General features: G+C 45.1%; 1 protein-coding gene across 1 annotated transcript in view; it reads right to left on the minus strand.

Annotated features, from left to right (window-relative positions):
* Positions 1–6,246: 6,246 nt before the first annotated feature.
* Positions 6,247–23,573, minus strand: part of mcm2 (minichromosome maintenance complex component 2) — a 37,464-nt gene continuing 20,137 nt past the window's right edge. The window contains exons 14-17 of the mRNA XM_038812155.1: positions 22,143–22,385; positions 15,785–15,967; positions 11,792–11,947; positions 6,247–6,859 (exon numbers count right to left, since the gene is read on the minus strand). Coding sequence (XP_038668083.1) covers positions 6,749–6,859; positions 11,792–11,947; positions 15,785–15,967; positions 22,143–22,385 — 693 coding nt within the window. The 3' untranslated portion in view covers positions 6,247–6,748. The remainder of the gene's footprint in view (positions 6,860–11,791; positions 11,948–15,784; positions 15,968–22,142; positions 22,386–23,573) is intronic.

Here is a 23,573-nt window from a genome sequence, read left to right on the forward strand (position 1 = left end):
TTAGTGAGGGACATTAAAATCCTCGAGAGGTTAATGTTTTCTTTCTCGTTGAACATTTCTCTACACCAGTTAGGAAATGGGGGGTGGGGTTCAGGTGGGAGCAGGGGAGGCTGCCTGGCTGACAATCAAGCTTCGTCCAATTGGTTAATGGGTCTTTGTGCTTTCCAATTGTTGCAGGAAGGACATTAGTCACAAGGATGGATGTGTTGGCCGATTAATGGCGGGAGCGTGGGAGAAAGTCATGAGATGAAACCTCCAGGAATATATTTAATTGTAATCGGCAACTCTAGTAAATTGCCTACCATGTTTCCTACATTATACCAGCTACACTTCAACAATATACCTTAAATGCAATAGAGGGCGAGGTCCCAGGTTCGATCCCGGCCCCGGGATACCGTCCGTGTGAAGTTTGCACATTCTCCCCGTGTCTGCGTGGGTCTCACCCCCACAACACAAAGGTGTGCAGACAGGTGGATTGGCCAGGCTAAATTGGCCCTTAATTGGGAAATAAAGGAATTGGGTACTCTAAATTTATTTTTTAAAAATAAATAAATAATGTAACAGGTTAAGGGGTAACCTGATAGAGATCTACAAGATTAATTATAGGCATGGACAGAGTGGATGGGCAGGCACTCTTTCCCAGGGTGGAGGGGTCAGCCACCAGAGACATAGGTTTAAGGTCCGTGGGGCAAAGTTTAAAGGAGATGTGTGAGGCAGGTTTGTTGAGTGCCTCGAATGCACTGCCAGGGGGGGTTGTGGAAGCAGATACATTAATGGTGTTCAAAAGGCATCTTGACAAATACATGGATAGGGTGGGTATAGAAGGATATGACAAGAGGGACAAGGAAGTGCTGAGGGTTTTGGCCAAGGGTGGTATCATGAGCGATACAGGCTTAAGAACATAGAACATTACAGCGCAGTACAGGCCCTTCGGCCCTCAATGTTGCGCTGACCTGTGAAACCCCTCTAAAGCCCATCTACACTATTCCCTTATCATCCATATGTTTAGCCAATGACCATTTAAATGCACTTCATGTCGGCGAGTCCACTACTGTTGCAGGCAGGGCATTCCACGCCCTTACACTCTCTGATTAAAGAACCTACCTCTGACATCTGTCCTATATCTATCTCCCCTCAATTTAAAGCTATGTCCCCTCGTGTTAGCCATCACCATCCGAGGAAAAAGGCTCTCACTGTCCACCCTATCTAATCCTCTGATCATTTTGTATGCCTCAATTAAGTCACCTCTTAACCTTCCTCTCTCTAACGAAAACAGTCTTTAGTCCCTCAACCTTTCCTCATAAGATCTTCCCTTCTCCAGGCTTGGAGGGCTGAAGGGACTGTTCTTGTACTGTATAGTTCTTTATAAGGGCCTTTAATGCAACACAATATCTCAAGGTCCTTCACAGGAGAATTATAAAACAAAATTTTTGCTGATGCACATAAGGAAGTATATGGGTAGATTGCAAAAAGCTTGGTCAAAGAGGTAGGTTTCAGGGAGTGTGTCAAAGAAGGAAAGAGAGATAGAAAGGGGTAAAGAATTAGAGAGGTAACTCCAAAACTCAGAGCTTAGGCATCTGAAGGCATGTCCACCAATGGTGAAGGTATTAAAATTATGGATGCTCAGGAAGGTAGACTTGGATGAGAGCAGATATGGGGCTGGAGGAGGTGATAGGGAGGGTTGAGACTATGAGAGCTGCTGGTATTTGAGAGATAACCAGGGCATATCAATTCTGGATTGAACATCGTCTGCTGTGGCTGCAGAGACTGACACATGTGTAGCAGTCCCTTTTGCTGCTGGCATGGAGGGAAATGGTTGGCCTGCAGTCAATTAATGATTTTTCCTTCTGTTGGGCTCTCGTTTCCACCATCTGGCCATCTCTCTTGTCCTCTGCTTTTTGCCTGTCCCTCCTGACTGCTTATCTCCAGTATGGGGACTTCATGCCCTTTTAGCATTTGGAAAAAATTAAATGAACCGTCAGGGGTTCTGTTGACAGATTTTAACTGAGATGGCACCTATTTAACTCATTTTTCAACGATCCAGACACCGGCAGCTGTTAAGGATTTAGGTTAAGTTATTCAACTTTTCCTATATTTGTAATAATTCTTGTTCTGTACCTCTAATTATTAAATATTCCATGACTGCTTGCAAGACCTGATCAATTTTCAGGTGTGGACAGATACATGGCAGGTACTTTTCTTGCCGCTCAATGGCTCTCTATTGGGAAATTGTCTAACCACTTCATGATATTGAGGTTACTGAATTCCCCACCATCAAAATTTGGGGGTAAATTTTTTTTTTTTTTAAATATAAATTTAGATTAGCCAATTATTTTTTCCAATTAAGGGACAATTTAGCATGGCCAATCCACCTACTCTGCACATTTTTGGGTTGTGGGGGCAAAACCCACGCAAACACGGGGAGAATGTGCAAACTCCACACGGACAGTGACCCAGAGCCGGGATCGAACCTGGGACCTCAGCGCCGTGAGGCGGTTGTGCTAACCACTAGGCCACCGTGCTGCCCATTTGGGGGGTAAATATCGACCAGAAACTTAATACAGTGGTTACAGGATGAAGTCAGAGGATGGGTCTGACCACCTCCTGACTTCCACCCTCCACAATACAAACCAGGAGTCTGATGGCATTCTCTCCATTTGCCTGGATGAACTAAATTCCAACAACACTCTGGAAAGTCAACACCATTATAAAGAAGTCTGCTTGATTGACACTCCATCCACCACCCACTTCCCCAAACCTTCAGCTCACAGTAGCTAAAGGCACAGTAATCAATGGGGGAAGCAACTAAAAGTAGGAATGTGCAGAGTCCCAAATTGCAGGGACACAGAGATTTCAGAGTGGCTGTCAGGCCGGAGGAGGCAACAGATGAAATGTTAACTGCTGCAGAAATCCACTCATTCAAAGCATCACTAAAGATGACTTAGTTGCAGCTGTTTTAAGGGAGGGAAATGCTGACTGACGTCCGAGCATGGCAGTCTAGAAACGTTGCTGGATTTGCAATCCAGCAAGAGTTCAAATTTCACCACCGCAGCTTTGAAATTTGGTTTTCGGTTTTAGACATTCAGTGCAGATGAACATGAAACCTCAACCCACCTCGATCAATAACGTCCTTTCAAGAGAAGGAAACCTACCATCCTTACCTGGTTCAACCTATTATTGGTGCAAGACTGGAATCACTCAATGTTTTCATAAAAAGGTGTGCATTTAGATAGTGCTCTTCATGACATAGGAACAGGAGTCAGCCATTCAGCCCCTCGAGCCTGTCCAGCTATTCAATAAGATCATGGCTCATCTGTGGCTCAACTCCATATACCTGCCTTTGGCCCATATCCCTTAATATCTTTCATTAAATCTGTATCTCAGATTTAACATTAACTAATCGAGCTTCCACTGCAGTTTGTGGGAGAGAGTTCCAAACCTCTACCACCCTTTGAGTGAAGAAGTGTTTCCTAACATCTCTCCTGAACGGTCCAGCCCTAACTTTTAGACTATGTCCCCTAGTTTTAGAAACTCCAACCAGTGAAAACTTCAACCAGTGGAAGTTTATCTTTATCTATCCTGCCTTCCCTCCTTATCTTGAATACTTCAATCAGATCACCCCATAGCTTTTTAAATTCTAGCAAAAACAGGCCTAATTTGAGTAAGCTCTCCATGTAACTTTATCCCTGTAATCCAGGTTAATCAGATTTGTAAACCTACGTCGCACTTCCAAGGTAAAAATATCCTTCCTAAAGTGTGGTGCCCAGAACTGCTCAGTGACTCCAAGTGGGGTCGAACCAGGGTTTTGCATAGCTGCAGCAGAACTTCCGTGTCTTTATACTCCAATCCTCGAGATATTAAAGTCTCGGCATTCCATTAGCCGTTTTATTTTCTGCACTTGTCTGTGGCATTTTAAGGATCACCTGAACCCCCAATTCTCTTTGAACATCTCACTGTACTTAAACTCTTCCCCTGTAGAAGGTGCCCTGCTCTATCCTTTTTCTGGTTCAAAATGAATAACCTCACACTTGTTTCCGTTGAATTCCATCTGCCACAATTTTGCCTATTTACCTAGTCTGTCAATATGTCCTTGCAATTTTCTGCTATCATCTGGGCTGTCTGCAATGCCGCCTAACTTTGTATCATGGGCAAATTTGGACATATGACTTTCTGTGCCATCTTTCAAGCCATTGATGAGTAATGGGAATAATTGAGTCCCCAACACAGATCCCTGTGGTACATCACTGGTCACCTCCTGCCAATTAAGGGTACTTACCCATTATCCCCACTTTCTGTTGCCTACCACTCAACCAGTTTCCTAATCATGTCAATAATTTGCCCTCAACTCCATGGGCTTCCACCTTAGTTACATTTCCATGTGGGACTTTATTAAATGCCTTCTGGAATTCCATATAAATAACATCCATTGACATTCCCTTGTCAACTACCTTAAGTTAACATTCAATAAATTTAGTCAGGCATAACTTTCCCTTCACAAATCCATGCTGGCTCTCCCTGATCAACCAAATTGAGGTATTCAGTTACCCCATCCCTGATCAGGCTCCAGTAATTTCCCCACCGTGGATGACCAGACATTACAGCCAATTAAATATAATGGTGATTAGCAATGCTGCTTCAAGGTCAGGGACCAGAGTTCAATTCTGGCCTCAGGTGAGTGCGTGGAGTTTGCACGATCTCAGCGTCTACATGGGTTTCCTCCAGGTGCTCCGGTTTCCTCCCACTGGCCAAAGATGTGCAGGTTAGGTAGATTAGCCATGCTAAATTGCCCCTCAGTATCCAGAGATGTGCAGGTTAGGTGGGGTTACTGGGATAGGGTGGGGTGCTCTTTTGGAGGGTTGGTGCAGATTTGATGGGCCGAATGGCCTCCTTCTGCACTGTAGGCATTCAATGGGATTGTGGTCATCTGAAGGGTCGCACACTTCGGAGTACATTGGTTCCTAATTTTAATTGTTACACATAGATTGCTATGTCTCAAGTGCTTGGGCCCCACGCTCTGGATTTATTTCCTGAAACTTCTCTGCCTTTCTCTTTAGGCTCCTTAAAACTAGATAGCATCTTCCATGACCTCAGGGCACCCCAAAGCACTTGCAGCCCCTTTTGTGACAATCAGTGCGCAGCAAGCTCCCATGAACAACAATGACCAAATAATGACCAATTATTTGTGATGTTAGTTGAAGAGTAAATACTGGCCAGGACACCAAGGATGGGCAGTAAAATGCTAGCCTGTCCAGAGATTGAACAAATTTCAATGTCGTGAACAGCGATAACCCTAATATGCAACATTGATCAACAGCAAAGTCCTTCATCACGATAAAGCTGTTGAGTAAATTTAGTTGTCTGAAGTCACGCGGCATGCATTTCCCATCAGATGTTGAAAAAAGCCAGAGCTTATGCTGATTTTCCCATTGCGACACTGGAGAACACAAAGCAGGCAGCTGCACAATACTGGACCGAGGGCAGCATCTTTAACCTCAGCACTAAAGGTGGAAACTAATATAAACAAACAAAAGTTATCCTTGGGGTTCTGCTATAGAAGCTCTTTTCAAAAACCAATCCATCAACTATTGATCAATGCCTCAGGGGCCAGCTTCAAGTTACCCAATTTTCTTTTGTGAACTGGAGGTTATGTACCAAATTGCACTGGGCACAGCACAATGCTAATTGTACAGACTGCTTTATGTATCTGGCCCACAAGCACACAGTTAAAGCAGAAAATCAATAGTGGTCTATAAAGGTACATAGCCAACATAATCTTCAGTTAAAGATGTAGGTTCAAGTGCAGCTGCACAGACAATATTTTTATCCTGGTGGTCTTTCCACTATGAAGGATCTTGAAAAAAAAAATTACTGAAGGCACTGCATTCACTCAACGATCGCCACCAACCAACTTGCACATCTTCTACATAGTAAAACATCGCAAGGTGCTCCGCGGGAGTGCAAGCAGGCAAATGTCAACACCGAGCTGAAGTAGAAAACATTAAAACAAATGACCAAAAGCTCAGTCAAAGAGAGGAGCAGAAAAGTCCAAGGCCAAGGGTTTTAGGGAGGGAATTCTGGAATCCTAGCAGCTAAAAGCTCAGCCGTCATGACAGGACACAAAAAACAAAAATAATCAAGGATGCAAGAGGAGAATTGGAATGCAGAGTCCCTGTAGGTGGTAGGGAAAGTGCTCGATGTCTACAGTTTGACAATTTTTTGGGAATGGTTTCAAGCCAAATGCAAAAACTTGGAAAAACACCTTTATTGATAGTCACTGTAATACAAGTTAGAGAATGTACATCTAATTTTAATTATACACAAATCAAGCACAATTGGGAGGGGGGGGGGAACAGAAAAGAGTCATTATGCAAAATTGGATAGCTTCAGTTAAAAAATGTGACAAACTTGGTTTCAATGAAGTAGTCGCTATTTTGTAAAATGTGAAGTCTTTGCACAAGTTCTTCTTTTTAAAATCTGTTGAAAATATGGACAATAGTTGGTAAGGTTGGCAGGCAAGATGAGGGGGAATCAAAATCCAAAGGGAGCATTCAAAATGCAACTGGATGAAGTGTTCAGGTACTTCAAGGAATGAGCTTTGGATGGGCAACAGCCTTTATCTGAACCCACCCTACATGAAGCGCACACTTCTTCATTATCATCTAAAAAACGTTCATCTGTGCCAGGCATTTGCCGTCAGTTTTTGCATTACGCCAACCTCCACAAAGATTTCTTCTCTTCTCTTTTAAAATCAGAACTGCTGCACGATCAATTTCCTTCGCACGTCATGTGCGAACTTGTTAATTTTGAAGAGGTCACTTTCATAGAATGAGGTCATGTTGTGAATGTTGATCTGACGAGCCTAGAAAGAAAAAGAGCAAAGCCTTAGAAACAAAACAAATCAGCAGACAACAAGAGGTTCTCAATGGCTTCTTTTAACTTAAATGCTGACAAAAGGACGATGTGATTGATGACTTTTATTACAGGTAAATAGGGAGATGAAAAAACGTACACTTCGCATCAACTGGAGCATAGGTCCAGGAACACAAACATAATTCAGACCCTCATTAAGCCTCAAATACACTACATACAGAGCTTCCCGGAGGGACCGGCCTCCACACTGCTGGAGGAGGTGCTGACGACGAGGGGACTGGAGAAGGGGGTAAGTGTCAGCGGTGTACGTAGCTATTTTGGAAGAGGATAAGGCACCACTGGAAGGGATCAAAGCAAAGTGGGAGGAAGAGTTGGGAGAGGATATGGAGGGGGGTTCTGGTGTGAGGTGCTCCGGAGAGTAAATGCCTCCACCTTGTGCGCGAGGTTGGGGCTGATACAGCTGAATGTGCTGTATAGAGCACACCTCACGAGGGTGAGGATGAGCCGATTCTTTGAAGGAGTAGAAGATGTGTGTGAGTGTTGCGGGGAGGGCCCCCGCTAATCACCTTCATATGTTTTGGTCCTGTCCAAAGCTAGAGGAGCACTGGAAGGAGGTTTTTAGGGTAATTTCCAAGGTGGTGCACCTGAAACTGGACCCGGCTTCCCATATTCGGGGTGTCCGACCAGCCAGGGTTGGAAACGGATGCGGATATCATAGCCTTCGCCTCGTTGATCGCCCGAGGGCACATCCTGCTGGGATGGAGAGCAGCCTCTCTAGCCTGTGCCCTGGCGGGGGGGGGGGGAGGGAGGAGAAAGAGGGGGAGGGGGAGGGGTCCTGTTGGAATACTTGACCCTTGAGAAGGTTAAGTTTGAACTGAGGGGAAGCTCAGAGGGGTTCTACAAGTCACGGGCATTATTTATTATGCACTTTCAAGAACTGGATAACATCGAACATTAGCTGGGGGGGGGGATGGGTGCTGTGTTTATTAAGGATGACTATGGGTAATCCCTGATTCCTTTTTGTAATTTGTTTATGTAAACATGCAGGCTGATGTTTTGGGGTTGGTGGGATTGTTGTTATTCTTATGGGGTTTGACATATCTGTTGCTGATTATTCTTGGTGGGTGTAAATACTGGAGAAAATGTGAAAAAGGAGAATGAAAATATTTATAGAAAAAAAGCCTCAAATAGACTGACCATGCTATAAACACAAGTTCTCTTTATTGCTTTGCCTATATTTATATCAGGAAACTTCCTGCACTGCCAAAATCTTCCAATTAATTGGCTTTCACAGCAATGGAATTCCAGAATCGCTTTTCGGCCTTTTGGCCAAGATGAGCTTGGGATCAGGTGTAATGCCTGGATCTGGTGTGTCTTTCTTGTGGGGACCATGAATGAGATTCAATTTGAATTTGAATTGGAACAGGCAAGGAAGTAGATTAGGGGCTTGCCTCTGTCCGCTCTGCGCATTGGCTTTGTAACTGAGAAAGGAATTTTAAAAAAGGAATGGAATTCCCCAAACACCCATGAAAATTTTGGAATTCCATGCAACTGAAATAGAATTGGACTTTAAATTTTTTTTTCTTTCCCTCAATTAAGGGGCAATTTAGAGTGGTCAATCCACCTACCCTGCACATGTTTGGATGTGGGGATGAAACCCACACCAACACGGGGAGAATGGCCTCCTTCTGCACTGTAAATTCTGTGAACATGGAGGATTGGCTAACTAATAGAAGACAGAGATGAGTAAAGAGGGGCATTTTCAGGATGACAACCTGTAACTGGGATCAGTGCTGGGGCCACAAGTAATTACAATATATATTAATGACTTGGATAATGGAAGTGAAGTTAAGTTTAGATTAATAAGTAGCAACTTTATTGAGAACACAAGAACTAGGAGTAAGCAATTAAGCCCCTCGATCCTGCTCCGCCATTTAATACGATCATGGTTGATTTAATCTCCAAATTCCTGCCCGCTGCCCAGAACCCTTCATCCCACAACTGATCAAAACCTATTGATCTCCTCAAATTTGTTTAGTGTTCTGGGGCGGCATTCTCCCCTACCCGGCGTAGGGGAGTGGCGCCAATCACTCCGGCGTCAGGCCTCCCCAAAGGTGTGGAATTCTCCGCACCTTTAGGGGCTAGGCCCGCGCCTGAGCGGTTGGCACCACGTTGACTGGCGCGAAAACCTGCACCAGCGGCCTTTCAGGCCCGCCGCCGCAGAAAGGCCTTCGCCGGTTTGCGCATGCGCCAGTGGTGACGCCAGCGGCAGCTGACGTCACCACCGGTGCATGCGCGCTGGGGGATTCTCTTCTGCCTCTGCCATGGCGGCGGCGGAAGAGAAAGAGTGCCCCCACGGCACTGGCCTGTCCACCGATTGGTGGGCCCCGATCGCGGGCCTGGCCACCGTGGGGGCACCCCCCCGGGGTCCGATCGCCCCGCGCCCCCCCCAGGACCCCGGGGGCCCGCTCGCGCCGCCACCAGAGGTGGTTCAAACCTCGGCGGTGGGAGAGGCCTCCCAGCGGCGGGACTTTGGCCCATCGCGGACCGGAGAATCGCCGCAGGGGGCTCGCCGCTCGATGTGGCGTGATTCCCTCCCCCACCAATTCCCGGGTGGCGGAGAATTTCTGCCACGGTGGGGGCGGGATTTTCAGCGGCCCTGGGCGATTCTCTGACCCCGAGTGGGGTCGGAGAATTTCACCCCTGGTGTCCATTGCGCCCTGGGATAGAAAATTCCAGATTAGTGATCCTTTTGAGTGAAGTATTTCCTCATTTCTGTTTTGAATTTGCCACCCCATAATCTCTTGTTATACAATATTCAACAAGGGGAAAAATCTGCTTTATGTTCACCCTGTCAATCCCCTTTAGCATCTTCTACATTTTAATTAGATCTCACCATATTCTTCTAAACCCCAGCGAACATAGGACTAAACTGCTCAGTCTCACTTCATAAGGCAAGTCCTTCATCCCTGGAATCAATCTAGTGAACCTTCTGCGAGTCACCTCTAATGCATTTACATCCTTCCTCAAGGGGACCAAAATTGTGCTCTGTACTCCAGATACAGTTGCAAAAGCACTTCCCAAGTTTGTACTCTATTCCATTAGCAATAAAGCCAAAGCTCCATTTGCATTCCTTATTACCCGCTGTACCTGGATTCCAACTTTGTGATTCATGCACAAGGACAACCAGATCCCTCTGCACCAAAGTATTTTGGTTTCTCTCCATTTAGATAACAAATATCCAAAAACAGATAACCTCACACTTAATAGCCATTTGCTAACTTTTGGCCCACTCACCCAACCTATCGATATCTATCTGATATCTTACTTCCACATTGCAACTTGCTTTCCCACCTCTGCAAATTTCACCATCGTACATTCTATCCCTGCATCCAAGTCATTAATACAGATTGTAAATAGTTGTAGCCTAGAGGGCCGAACCCTGTGGCACGTCCAGCTACAGCTTGCCAACCAGAAAGAGACCCATTTATCCCCACACCCTGCTTTATGGTGTTCAGCCAATCCTCTATCCAAGCCAATATATTACCCCCAACCCCCTGGTGTATTAACATTTTGCATGGCACCTTGTCAAATGCCTTCTGGAAGTCAGATACACAGGACCCCATTGTCCAATTTGCTTGTTTCATCTTCGAAGAACTCCAGAAAACTAGTCAAACACTATTTACCATTCATAAAACCATGCTGATTCTAATGGATTGCACTCTTCACTTTCCAAATGTCCCCTTGTTACTTCCTTGATAATGGATTCCAACAATTTCCGTTTGATAGACATTTAACTGGTTTATAGTTACCTAGCAGGGAGGTTACATTAACCTTTTCCCAATCCACTGGAACTTTTCCAGAATCCAGGGAATTTTGGAATATTATACCCCGGGGCTGTTTAGCACACTGGGCTAAATCGCTGGCTTTTAAAGCAGACCAACAGCATGGTTCGATTCCCATACCAGCCTCCCCGGACAGGCGCCGGAATGTGGCGACTAGGGGCTTTTCACAGTAACTTCATTGAAGCCTACTCGTGACAATAAGCGATTTTCATTTCATTTCAATTCCTCCACTATCTCTGCTGCCACTTCCTTTAAGATGTAGGCCATATAGGATTCTCCGGGGACCTGACAGGATAGATTTCATAGAATTTACAGTGCAGAAGGAGGCCATTCGGCCCATCGAGTCTGCACCGGCTCCTGGAAAGAGCACCCTACCCAAGGTTAACACCTCCACCCTATCCCCATAACCCAGTAACCCCACCCAACACTAAGGGCAATTTGTGACACTAATGGCAATTTATCATGGCCAATCCACCTAACCTGCACATCTTTGGACTGTGGGAGGAAACCGGAGCACCCAGAGGAAACCCACGCACATACGGGGAGGATGTGCAGACTCCGCACAGACAGTGACCCAAGCCGGAATCGTACCTGGGACCCTGGAGCTGTGAAGCGATTGTGCTATCCACAATGCTACCGTGCTGCCCACTAGTGCAGGGATGTTGTTTCCCATTGTGGGAGAGTCTAGAACCAGGGGGCATAATCTCAGGAGTAAGGGGTCAATCATTTAAGACAGAGATGAGGAGGAATTTCTTCCCTTAAAGGGTAGGGAATCTATGGAATTCTTTGCAGCACAGGGCTGTTGAGGTTGTTAAGAATGTTCACGGCTGTGACAGACAGATTTCTAATCAGTAAAGGAAGGGTTAGGAGGATAAGGTTAGAAAGTGGAGTTGAGGGTTATCATTTCAGACCAGTCATGATCTCATCAAATGGTGGAGAAGACTCAATGAGCCGAATGGCTGACTTCTGTTCTGTGTTGTATGGACTTTTGTTGACGGTGCATATTATTAACAAAGTTGGCAAGAGACCAGAAATTTCACCACGAACTGCAATACCACAATCGTATTTCCATTTACCTTTTCCACCAAATCTTTTTCTGGTATTTCAATGGTGTCTTGCTGTGCCCCATATCTATTGCGTTGGTAAGTAGCCTGCTCCGCCACTAACTGCTTCAGAACAAAGAGCAGTAGCTCATTATTGTCCCGTTTGAATGTCAAGTATCTTGAAAATGTCTGAGGGGGAAGAAAGATTGAGTAAACATAATGTAATGGTTATGAATAAATTTTGATTAACACATCTCCCACAAAGTCAATTAAAAAAAAAAGCAAACTGAAACTTAAAAAGGCAGGAAGCCTTTTGCTTCCAGCATCAATTTGAATCCTGCGCAACTTGATAGAATTCTCTCCTTGATCCCCACATGTAATAAGTTTGAACGGTTCTAATCCAGCCTCGAGTGTGTCTGGGCCCAACAATGCAATCAAATGCCCTCAGTGGGATACCATTAATTACCAGATCAGTAGCACAAACACCTATTATTTCGAATTTCCTTCGGCGGATGGGCGATGCAGAACAGAAGTTTGCAAATTAAATCTTGTTTTTAAAAAAAAATGAACTGTGTGATATCAGTCTTTTCTTATCCGTACGTTTTAATTGTAGTCTTGCCTTAATCGTGATAAGTATGAGTAACACCACTGCTGGAAGGTGGGCAACTGTTTTAAAGTCCGAATGGGTGGGGTCAGAATCCAGGAGGGGCATTCAGCACTCATCCTTATTGTGACATATTCTTATCTTCTCTTTTAAAAAAAAAGAATGACTAGTGTGCGTAATTTTTCTTTTTAAATTCAGAGTACCCAATTCATTTTTTCTAATGAAAGGGCAATTTAGCGTGGCCATTCCACCTAGCATGCATTTTTTTTTTGGATTGTGGGGGCGAAACCTACGCAAACACGGGGAGAATGTGCAAACTCCACACGGACAGTGACCCAAAGCCGGGATCGAAACTGGGACCCCGGCGCCGCGAGGCAGCAGGATTAACCTCCTCGTGTGTACAATGATAGAAAGTTTGCAGGGACAACCCTAAAGGTCCTCACATGCGGTGAGGAATACTCCCTTACAACTACTGACTTTGCAAGTCTTTTTTGTATTTTTATTTTGGGGTTAAAGAATAGTTACCTCCTTCCTGCAAATGTACAGGCTGGTCTCATATCAGAGAAAAATATGTTACCATGTTCTCATGGCTTTATCTTCCAGCTTATCCATTCATTGTTTTCCTCGTATAATGGAGGCACAGAGTTTAATGATCCTCCTGTCTTTATCTGTATTCTTGTATGCAGAAGCAGATAAAATGTACTGTACCACTTTGAGGGTTTTTTGTGACATTTGTCAATGTTGCTGGGTGATTTAATTATTCAATTTTTCAAGAAAGGTAGAAGAGAAAGCAGCAAACTACAAGCCAAGTAGCCCAACATCAGTTGATGGGAAAATTTTGGAATCTATTATTAATCTTATCCGTGCACTTAAAAAAAAGCATAGTACGATTAGAACAAATCAACACTTTTACCAAAGAGAAATAGTGTCTGACAAATAAAATGCATTTTTTGTTTTGAGGGTGTAACTAGTGGGGTATTTAATGGGGAACCAATAGATGCAGTAAACCAAGATTTCCAAAAGGTATTCAGTAAGGTGTCACACAAAAGGCTAACTGACAACATGAGGGCCCATGGACTGGAGGGCAAATATTTTTGCATGGATAGAGGACCGGCTAATAGATACAAAGCAGAGACCGGACATAAATGGGACTTTTTCCAAGTTGGCAGACAGTGGACAATAGAGTGCAGCAAAGCCAGTGCTGGGGCCTCAGCTTTTTACAATCCGTATAAGAAAAAACAGAAAATAACATATCAAAGTTTGATGATATCAAGCTGGGTGGAAACGTAAGCTGTGTAGAGTAAACAGAGGTTGCAAGAGATACAGACCTGTTAAGTAAATAGGCAACAGGATGGCAATATAATATAGGGAAGTGTGAAGTTCTCTTTGGTCGTAAGAATAGAACAGCATTACATATTTCTTTTATGAAAGGCGAGACATTTCGAATTGTTGATGTTCAAAAAGAAGTGGGTGTGCTTGTACAGGGAACATAAAAAGTTAGCATGCAGGCGCAGCAAGCAACTGGGAAGGCAAATGGTATGATGGCCCTTATTGCGAGGGGATGACAGTACAAGAATAAAGTCTGGCTACAGTTGTACCAGGTTTTGGCAAGACCACATGCAGCTTCGGTCTTCACATTAAAGAAGGTATACGTGGTGGTACATTGAAGGTTCACTAAATTGTTCCCTGGATTGAGGGGGTTGTCCTATCATGAGGCTGAGTAAAAGGGGCTGATATTCTCTGGAGTTTAGAAGAATTAGGTGATCTCATTGCAGCATACAGAATTCTGAAGGGGCTTAATGGGGTGGGTGCTGAGAGATCGTTTCCATTGATCGCTGAATCCAAAGCACAGGCGCACAGTCTAAGGGTGAGGAACCAATAATTTAGGACCAAGATGCAAAGAAATTAATTAACTCCAAGGGTCATGAATTTTTGGAACTCTACCCTAGAGGGGTATCGTGCTGCATCATGTATTTAATGCTGGGATAGGCAGATTTTTGATCTTAGGGAATTAAGGGATTTGGGAGCCCAAGATCACCCATGAACATATTGATTGGTAGCTCAGGCTCGATGAACCACATGGTCTACTTAGATTATCATAGAATTTACAGTGCAGAAGGAGGCCATTTGGCCCATCGAGCCTGCACCAGCCCTTGGAAAGAGCACCCTACCTAAACCCACACCTCCACCCTATCCCTGTGACCCCACCTAACCTTTTTTGGACACCAAGGGGAATTTAGCATGGCCAATTCATTTAACTAGCACATCTTTGGACTGTGGGAGGAAACTGGAGCACCTGGAAGAAACACACAGACACGGGGAGAACGTGCAGTCTCCGCACAGACAGTGACCTAAGCCGGGAATCGAACCTGGGACCCTAGAGCTGTGAAGCAATTGTGCTACCCATGCTGCCCTCTTGTGTTCCTGTTTGTGTTCTTGCAATAGATGCTACACTGCCCTAGATTAAATCATAGGTCTTTGAAATCAGGTGCATGAGGAGATTCCAGAGAAAGGCTTGAATTAACACCTGAAATTTGACAGCAAGAATGGAATTTAAACATTATTTTTTTCTCCTTGTAATTATTGGCCTACTAGTTACATTTCTTTGTGCACTATACTAACAATATTTTCTGTCACAATATTCTTTTGGATTGCTGACACAATCTCCTGGAAGTAGTCATTTAGAGGGGTGCCTCGTCAGCGGACTGAATGCTACTAGGCTAAACACAACAAATTTCCAGTCAGCCTTTTAGAACAAAGAAAATTACAGCACAGGAACAGGCCCTTCGGCCCTCCCAGCCTGCGCCGATCCAGATCCTTTATCTAAACCTGTCTCCTATTTTCCAAGGTCTACTTCCTTCTGTTCCCGCCCGTTCATATACCTGTCCAGATGCATCTTAAATGATGCTATCGTGCCCGCCTCTACCACCTCCGCTGGTAAAGCGTTCCAGGCACCCACCACCCTCTGCGTAAAAAACTTTCCAGGCACATCTCCCTTAAACTTTCCCCCTCTCACCTTGAAATCGTGACCCCTTGTAACTGACACCCCCACTCTTGGGAAAAGCTTGTTGCTATCCGCCCTGTCCATACCTCTCATTATTTTGTAGACCTCCATCAGGTTCCCCCTCAACCTCCGTCTTTCCAACGAAAACAATCCTAATCTACTCAACCTTTCTTCATAGCTAGCACCCTCCATACCAGGCAACACCCTGGCTCTGCCAAACCAGTATCATTCATACTCGGGCCTAAGCAAAGATTGAGTCAGTTTAATTTAATCTAATAATACCTAGTAAAGATACAAATTTCACACTTGTTAGTCACACAAATCTGGAGGCATCTTCCACCTTCCCCCATAAGCACCCACACAACAGTAGCATAAGCAACAAAAATAAAATCGCCAATGCCACCTTCCACTTGCTCACCTTCCTCATACTCCGCATGACGCTAAACTTCTGTGTGTCGATGAAGCTTTCCAGCATGACCCGAATGGCCATGTTGACATCATCCTCCATCACATAGTCTCTCAGGTGGATGCGAGCATGTGCCTCGGCCATGCGAATCATGGATTCAATGTGGCGCACAGTGATGGGAATACTGCCCGTGGCCTATGCGGAAGAAAAATATGTATAGCAATTAAGTGGCATTTGAGAAGTCCCAACAATCAGCACCGTCTTGTATTGATGTTGAAGACAGCCAAGGATGAAACATCACCAAATGCTAGGATGCTCAGAAACAACACATCACAGTGTGTTGGGGCAGCACGGTAGCACAGTTGCTTCACATCTTCAGGGTACCAGGTTCGATTCCTGGCTTGGGTCACTGTCTGTGCGGAGTCTGCACGTTCTCCTAGTGTGTGTGCTTGGGCTTCCTCCGGGTGCTCCGGTTTCCTCCCAAAGATGTGCAGGTTAGGTGGATTGGCCATGAAAACTTGCCTTTAGTGTCCAAAAAGGTTGGGTGGGGTTACTGGGATATGGGAATAGGGTGGAGGCATGGGCTTAAGTAGGGTGCTCTTTCCAAGGACCGGAACAGACTCGATGGGCCGAATGGCCTCCTTCTGCACTGTAACTTCTATGATAATTCTATGGCATAATTCCTTTCTTTTGCCTTCTTTTTCCCCCGAAAAAGGGAAGCCACTGGTGCGCCCCCCCCAACAGCAGGATTGAGTAGCAGACTTATTTCTCAGATTGGGGGAGGGGGGGGGGGCGCAGTGGTTAGCGCTGCTGCCTCACGGCGCCAAGGTCCCAGGTTCGATCCCAGCTCTGCGTCACTGTCCGTGCGGAGTTTGCATTCTCCCCGTGTCTGCGTGCATTTCACCCCCACAACCTAAAGATGTGCAGGGTCGGTGGATTAGTCACACTAAATTGCCCCTTAATTGGAAAAATGAATTGGGTACACTAAATTTATTTTAAAAAAAGATGGGGGAGTATGTATACCTAGAGCAGAGGTATAAAAGTTCTTTCTGCAAGTTTCTACACAGGATAGCTTACTTACAAAGAAAAAAAACAGCCTTCATTATTTTCTATAATGAAAAATGAAATGAAAATCACTTATTGTCACGAGTAGGCTTCAATGACGTTACTGTGAAAAGCCCCTAGTCACCACATTCCAGCGCCTGTTCGGGGAGGCTATATGGGAATCGAACCATGTTGCTGGCCTGCTTTAAAAGCCAACGATTTAGCCCAGTGTGCTAAACCAGTGGCGTGTATTTCAACAGAAACGTAAACAGTTTTATTTAGAGGCAACGAGCAATACAATTTGAAGGGAAAGCAAGTGAGAAGGGGATAGAAAGACACAGCAAAGGAGGCCCATTGCGTCTGCACCGACACATGAAAAACACCCGACCTGTCTACCTAATCCCATTTGCCTGCACTTGGCACGTAGCCTTGAAAGTTACGACGTGCTGAGTACTCATCCAGGTACTTTTTAAACCAAGCATTGTCAAACTCGGGGGCGCAACCCGCGGGTGGGTCGTGGGCAGGTGTTGGGAGGGTCACGGAGCAGTCTGTCGCTGACCTCCCGATCGCGCAAATACGCGCGCAACTGCCGGCTTTTAATAATGCCGGCTGCAAGCAGCCTTCAAAATTGGCGTGAACATGTTACAAAAAATGAGGCCACACTGTGCATGTGTACCATATCATCAGTGCGCATGAGCAAAACTATGTGCATGCGCACCGGAGATCGGGCACGCATGCGCAGTGCGGTCGTTTTTAAAAAACGGTCACAGCTTTTTTTTATACAAGTCGGGGGGAGGGGTGTTTGTTCATTTTATTTCATTTATTTTTATTTTGTTTTACAAGTTCGGGATTTATTTGATAAAATTTTACAGGAAAAAAATGCAGAACTTTGGACAGATGGAGACTCCATACTTTCCGACACCGCAAGGCTTCACCTTCAACCACCAGGTCCCAATGGAGGAGCGTGTACGAGGGCCAAAGGGACCCAAAACCATTTCCTCCATTTTTGTCAGCAGCAAGCAAGGCAAGAGAAAATGCTGGGCCGCAAAGGTCAGCCGGTTGGTAAAAATGGGTCCCCCGCAAAAACGTTTGAAAAACACTTTTAAACAATCTGAGGCAACTGAGCCTCTTTTACCCTCCTCGTGCAAGATATGCTGAGACAATTAGATGAAGACAGGTGGATTCGGCTTTTGTGGAGCATAGACTTCGAAGACGACCAGTTGGGATGAATGACCCTTTTTAAACAAAAAAAAAATTGCTCATGGTATGTGGGTGGTAGTGGTTAGACTGGAGCCTTGGCGAGTTACTGCAGTGCATCCAGATTGTACACACTGCTGCCACCTTGCGTCAGTGGTGGGGTGTGTAAATGTTTATCGTGATGGATGGATGCCAATCAAGTGGGCTACTGTTTCCTTGATGGTGTCAGTCCTTGTTGTTGGAGCTGCACTCATCCAGGCATGGGGGAGTCAGGGATGGTGAGTTACTCGTTGCAAGATTCCTAGCCTCTGACCTGCTCTTAGAACATAGAACAGTACAGCACAGAACAGGCCCTTCGGCCCTCGATGTTGTGCCGAGCAATGATCACCCTACTTAAACCCACGTAACCCGTAACCCAACAATCCCCCCATTAACCTTACACTACGGGCAATTTAGCATGGCCAATCCACCTAACCCGCACATCTTTGGACTGTGGGAGGAAACCGGAGCACCCGGAGGAAACCCACGCACACACGGGGAGGACGTGCAGACTCCACACAGACAGTGACCCAGCCGGGAATCGAACCTGGGACCCTGGAGCTGTGAAGCATTGATGCTAACCACCATGCTACCGTGAGGCCCCCTTGTATCCCATTCATTCATGGGTTGTGGGCGTTGTGTGCTAACACTTATTGCCCATCCCTAATTACACTCGAGGGGCGGTTAAGAGTCAAACAGAATGCTGTGGGTCTGAAGTCACGACTAGCCCAGTGAGTTTCTGGTCAATGGTAACCCCCAGGCTGTTGATAGTGGGGATTCAGCAAAGGTAGCAGGAGCAGACGCGATGGGCCAAGTGGCCTAATTCTGCTATGATTCATGGTAATCTGGTTGCATGTCAATTTCAGACGAATAGAGGCCAGCGCGGTGGCGCAGTGGTTAGCACTGCAGCCTCATGGCACTGAGGTCCCAGGTTCAATCCCGGCTCTGGGTCACTGTCCGTGTGGAGTTTGCGCATTCTCCCTGTGTTTGCGTGGGTTTCGTCCCCACAACCCAAAGATGTGCAGGGTAGATGGATTGGCCACTCTAAATTGCCCCTTAATTGGAAAATGAATTGGGTACTCTTAAATTTATTTAAAAAATTTTTTTTTTAGACTACGTAATTCTGTGTAATATCGGATCCGGACAGTCAATTAACTGGGAGATGCCACCCCCTCTCTTCTGCATCAAGTCTGTGCATTCTTATCTACACCTGGAACAAATTGCATTTGAGAAGCGGATATATTAGTGCAGTGGCTGTTTAGAAAGCTTCTTGAGCTATTATAATCCAAAAAAAAAATTCAACATTTGCCAAGTGTTATTTGTTCTGCACTCAAATTGGATGAATCTGATGCTACTCCTTAATAAACCTATCCACACATTTTCAAAAAAATGCTGAATAACAGAACAAGAGGCAGAATGCAGTACAAAGAAATACACTTGGATCACATCACATGCAGATTTAAGCTGGCTCAGCACAATCTTTGGAACTGCAGGGAGTGTTCCGAGCTCTCGGGAGGATGCTACATTACTGGAGGTGCCAGTCTATGGACGATGGGGTTAAGCAGTTTGCTCTCGCAGGTAAACATAAAAGATTTATGGCATTATTTCAAAAAGCAGTTATGTTGTCCTAGCCAATATTTGTCCCTCAAATCAATACCACAGACACCTGGTAATTGCTGTTTGTGGGAGCTTGCTGTGCATTTCCTGCATTACATTTAATAAAAACAAATGTTTTCCCAATTTTGAAGGGGCAATTTAGTGTGGCTAATCCACCTACCCAGCACATCGTTGGATTGTGGGAGTGTGACCCACGCAGACACGGAAAAATGTGCACACGGGCAGTGACCCGGGTCCGGGATCAAACCCGGGTCCTCAGCACCATATAGCCAGCAGTGCTAACCACTGCACCACCGTGCCACACTTAAATTACATTTAATTAAAATTAAATGACCAAATATAAAGAAGAAGAAAAGAAGATATTGTTTAACCACGGTGAATAAAGTTCTTCAAGAAAGTGACAAGATATGGCAGATAGCAGCAACGTGGCGTACATGAAGTTTCAATGAAGATTTCAATGTCACCATACAGATAAAGGAATGTTTTTAAAAAATTAATTTACGGGATGAGTGCCACTGTTTAGGCCAGCATTTATTGCCCTTCCCTTGTTGCCCTTCAGAAGGTGGTGGTGAGTTTCTTTGCTGAACCGCTGCAGCCAGAGATGTATGTACAGCCACAGTGCTGTTAGGGAGGGAGTTCCAGGATTTTGACCCAGTGACAGGGAAGGAAGAGCGATATATTTCCAAGTTGGGCTGGTGAGTGACTTGGAGGGGAACCTCCCAGGTGTTGGGGTTCCCATGTATCTGCTGCTCTTGTCCTTGCAGATGGTAGTGGTCATGGGTTTGAAAAGTGCTGCCTAAGGAACCCAAGGAATTATAGGGAGGGATTAAAAACTGAAGAGCTGTTGTTCAGGGCTGTTCCTGGGATTTTGCAGTAGGAGTAGTGCCCCACTTTTGTTCAATGTATACATCAGTGATTTACGTTAATATTTGCGGCACAGTTGTTAGCACTACAGCCTACAGCGCTGAGGACCCATGTTCGAATCCTGGCCCTGGGTCACTGTCCATGTGGAGTTTGCACATTTTCCCCGTGTCTGTGTGGGTTTCGCCCCCACAATCCAAAGGTGTAGGTTAGGTGGATTGGCCACGCTAAATTGCCCCTTATTTGGAAAATATAATTGGGTACTCTAAATTTAAAAAAAATATTTGCAGCACAGAAAACAGGCCATTTCGCCCAACAGGAATAAATGGTGGCATTTATGCTCCACACCTCCTACTCCAAGCACTTGGTCGAAACCCATTACCATTTTCAATTCCTTTCGCCCTCTTACTTATCCAGCTTCCCCTTAATGTACCCATGTGATTTGCCTCAGCCACTCGCACAGTAGCAAGTTTACATTCCCACCACGGTATGGCACCAGGGACCCGGGTTTGATTCTGGCCTTTGTCTGTGTGGATTTTGAATGTTCTCCCAGTGTCTGCGTGGGTTTCCTTCGGCGCTCCAGATTCCTCCCACAGCCCGAAGACATGCAGGTTAGGTGGGGTTACAGGGTTAGGATGGGGGAGTAGGCTTAGGTAGAATGCTCTTTCAGAGGACGGTGCAGGCCCAATGGGCCGAATGGTCTCATTCTGCACTGTAGGGATTCTATGAGCAGCAGGTCTTGGGTTAGGCACTGGACAATCCGCTTGTCAAAGTTTTGTCACAGGAACTGAGGAGTCAGACATGGTTTTATCAGAGCAAGACCAGGAGAGACATTTTTTTCTTTTTACGCAGTGAGTGGTTAGGATTTGGAATGAACTGCTCAAGTATGCTGGAGGCAAATTCAATTGCGGCTTTCAAAGGGGTTTGGATAATTATCTGAAGGGAGATGGCTACAGGGAAACGGCAGGTGAGGAGAAAGGAGCTAGCCAAGCTACCTGCAAGGACAGCCAGCAGACACGAAGGTCTTAAAAGATCACCTCCTGTGCTGGAATCATTTTAGAACTTTAAATTAACAAGCTGACAAATTATATAATAAAACCATTATGCAAACATGGGGTGGCAGTGGAAAGGGAAGTGTGCTAAAATCGATTAATTGCTGTTTATAAATGTGATAATTGCAGGCCAATACTTTAAAATTATAATTTAATTGCTCATGATTTTTAAAAAAAACCTCACATGAATAGCAAAGCAACGAAAAATGCATTTGCATCAAGATAAAAGGTCTAGTCTCAATTCATCCTATGAAGAGCAAATAGATGGTATGGGAATTTCTAATACAGAATTTTTATGGGAATTTCTAATATAGGATTGTGGCATCTACGACTGCAGTAGTCAATGATTTGGATGGGGGGGGGGGGGGGGGGGGGGGGGGGGGGGAGAGGCGCGAGAAAGGGGTGCCTAAATTTGTAGACGATACAAAGAGGCAGGACAGAAAAGGAAGAAAGCAGTAAGTGGGGGGTATTGTTCAGATAGTTATTGAGAAGGCAAAGGAGTCAGCAGGAAATAATTAAAAACTCGGAGCAAGAACAGAATAATCAAAGCTTTTTCATACCATTGACTCCTTTCGAAGGTCACTGTACATCTTGGCCACTTTGTCCTGGTCCATCTGATTCAACTTTGGGTGGACTTTCTCTTTGCCATAGATAATGTATTTCTTCAGCAGCTCCTGTGGGATAGGATCCACCCCATACGTATTTGGCAAATAAGCTTCTTGAAGATCTCCGTTTAAACATTCCTTGTTGCTTGGGTGGTGTTTGATGTGACTGGCCACAACAAAGCGAGCCAGCAATTCATCCTGTGCAAGATAGGTGGTGAATATTTACCGCCATCATTAAATGACATATTAAAAACTTTAATAGCGGATAAGTGGAAGGGGGTGAGGAGGTGACCGGGGGGGGGGGGGGCACAATATCCCGACAGTTCAAAGCAATAGATTAGGAGAGCAGAGACGTGGGAAATTAACATGATCATCTAGCCTAATCCCACTTTTAGCTCTTGTTCTGTAGTCCTGTGGGTTGCAGGACTTCATTATGACGAGCATTTCTGCCTCTACCACCTGGCAGAGGTCCAGGTCCAACAACCCTCCGGGTGAAAACAAATTTCAACTCCCCTCTAATCTTTCTACCAATTACTACCGTTATTATACAGCCCCTAGTTATGGAGCCCACTAACAAAAACGGTTCCTTGCTAGCCACTCTCTCTTGGTCCACCTGATTTTATATACCTCCATTAAATCTTCCATCAACCTCACTTGTTTCAAAGGAAACAACCCTGGCTTATCCATCTTTCTTCAAAGCTAGAACTCATCATTCCTAGCTGGTCTCCACTGTATCCTCTCAAATGCCATCATGCGATGACCAGAACTGCAGGAGTATTCTAGCTATTGCCTAATGAGCATTTTGTACAGTTCAAGCGTAACCCCTCTACTTAGATTCTATGCCTTGGCTAATAAAATGAAAAGTATACGCCTTCTTAGCCACCTTCTCTACTTGTCCTGCAACCTTCAGGGATCTGTGAACACAACACCATCCGATTCCCTCTACACTTTTTAGCATTCTACTTCAAATTTGTGTATTCCTTTTGCCACTTTTGCCCTCCCTTCTCTGGATTGAATTCCCGTTGCCACCTTTCTGTTCACCTGATCAGTCCATAGGTATTTCACAGCTTTATTCCTCACAGCTAATTTTTGTACCAAATGCAAATTTCTTAAATCATGAGAATAACAGTTTATACATATATTTATACACGGTGACTCCTAGCTCATACCAAGTCCTATCATTGGCTCCTGACCCAGCATAGCCTTGAATTTAAAGTCTTTATTCTTGCATTCAAATCACTCCATGGCTTCAGCTGCTCTAACAAACCACCTTCACCCCTACAATCATGGAATCCCTACAGTGCAAAAGGAGGCCATTCAGCCCATTGAGTCTACACCAACTCTCTGAAAGAGCACCCTACCTAGGCCTACTCCCCCACCCTATCC

The sequence above is a fragment of the Scyliorhinus canicula genome, chromosome 11, assembly GCF_902713615.1.
Source record: "Scyliorhinus canicula chromosome 11, sScyCan1.1, whole genome shotgun sequence".
NCBI classification, from domain to species: domain Eukaryota; kingdom Metazoa; phylum Chordata; class Chondrichthyes; order Carcharhiniformes; family Scyliorhinidae; genus Scyliorhinus; species Scyliorhinus canicula.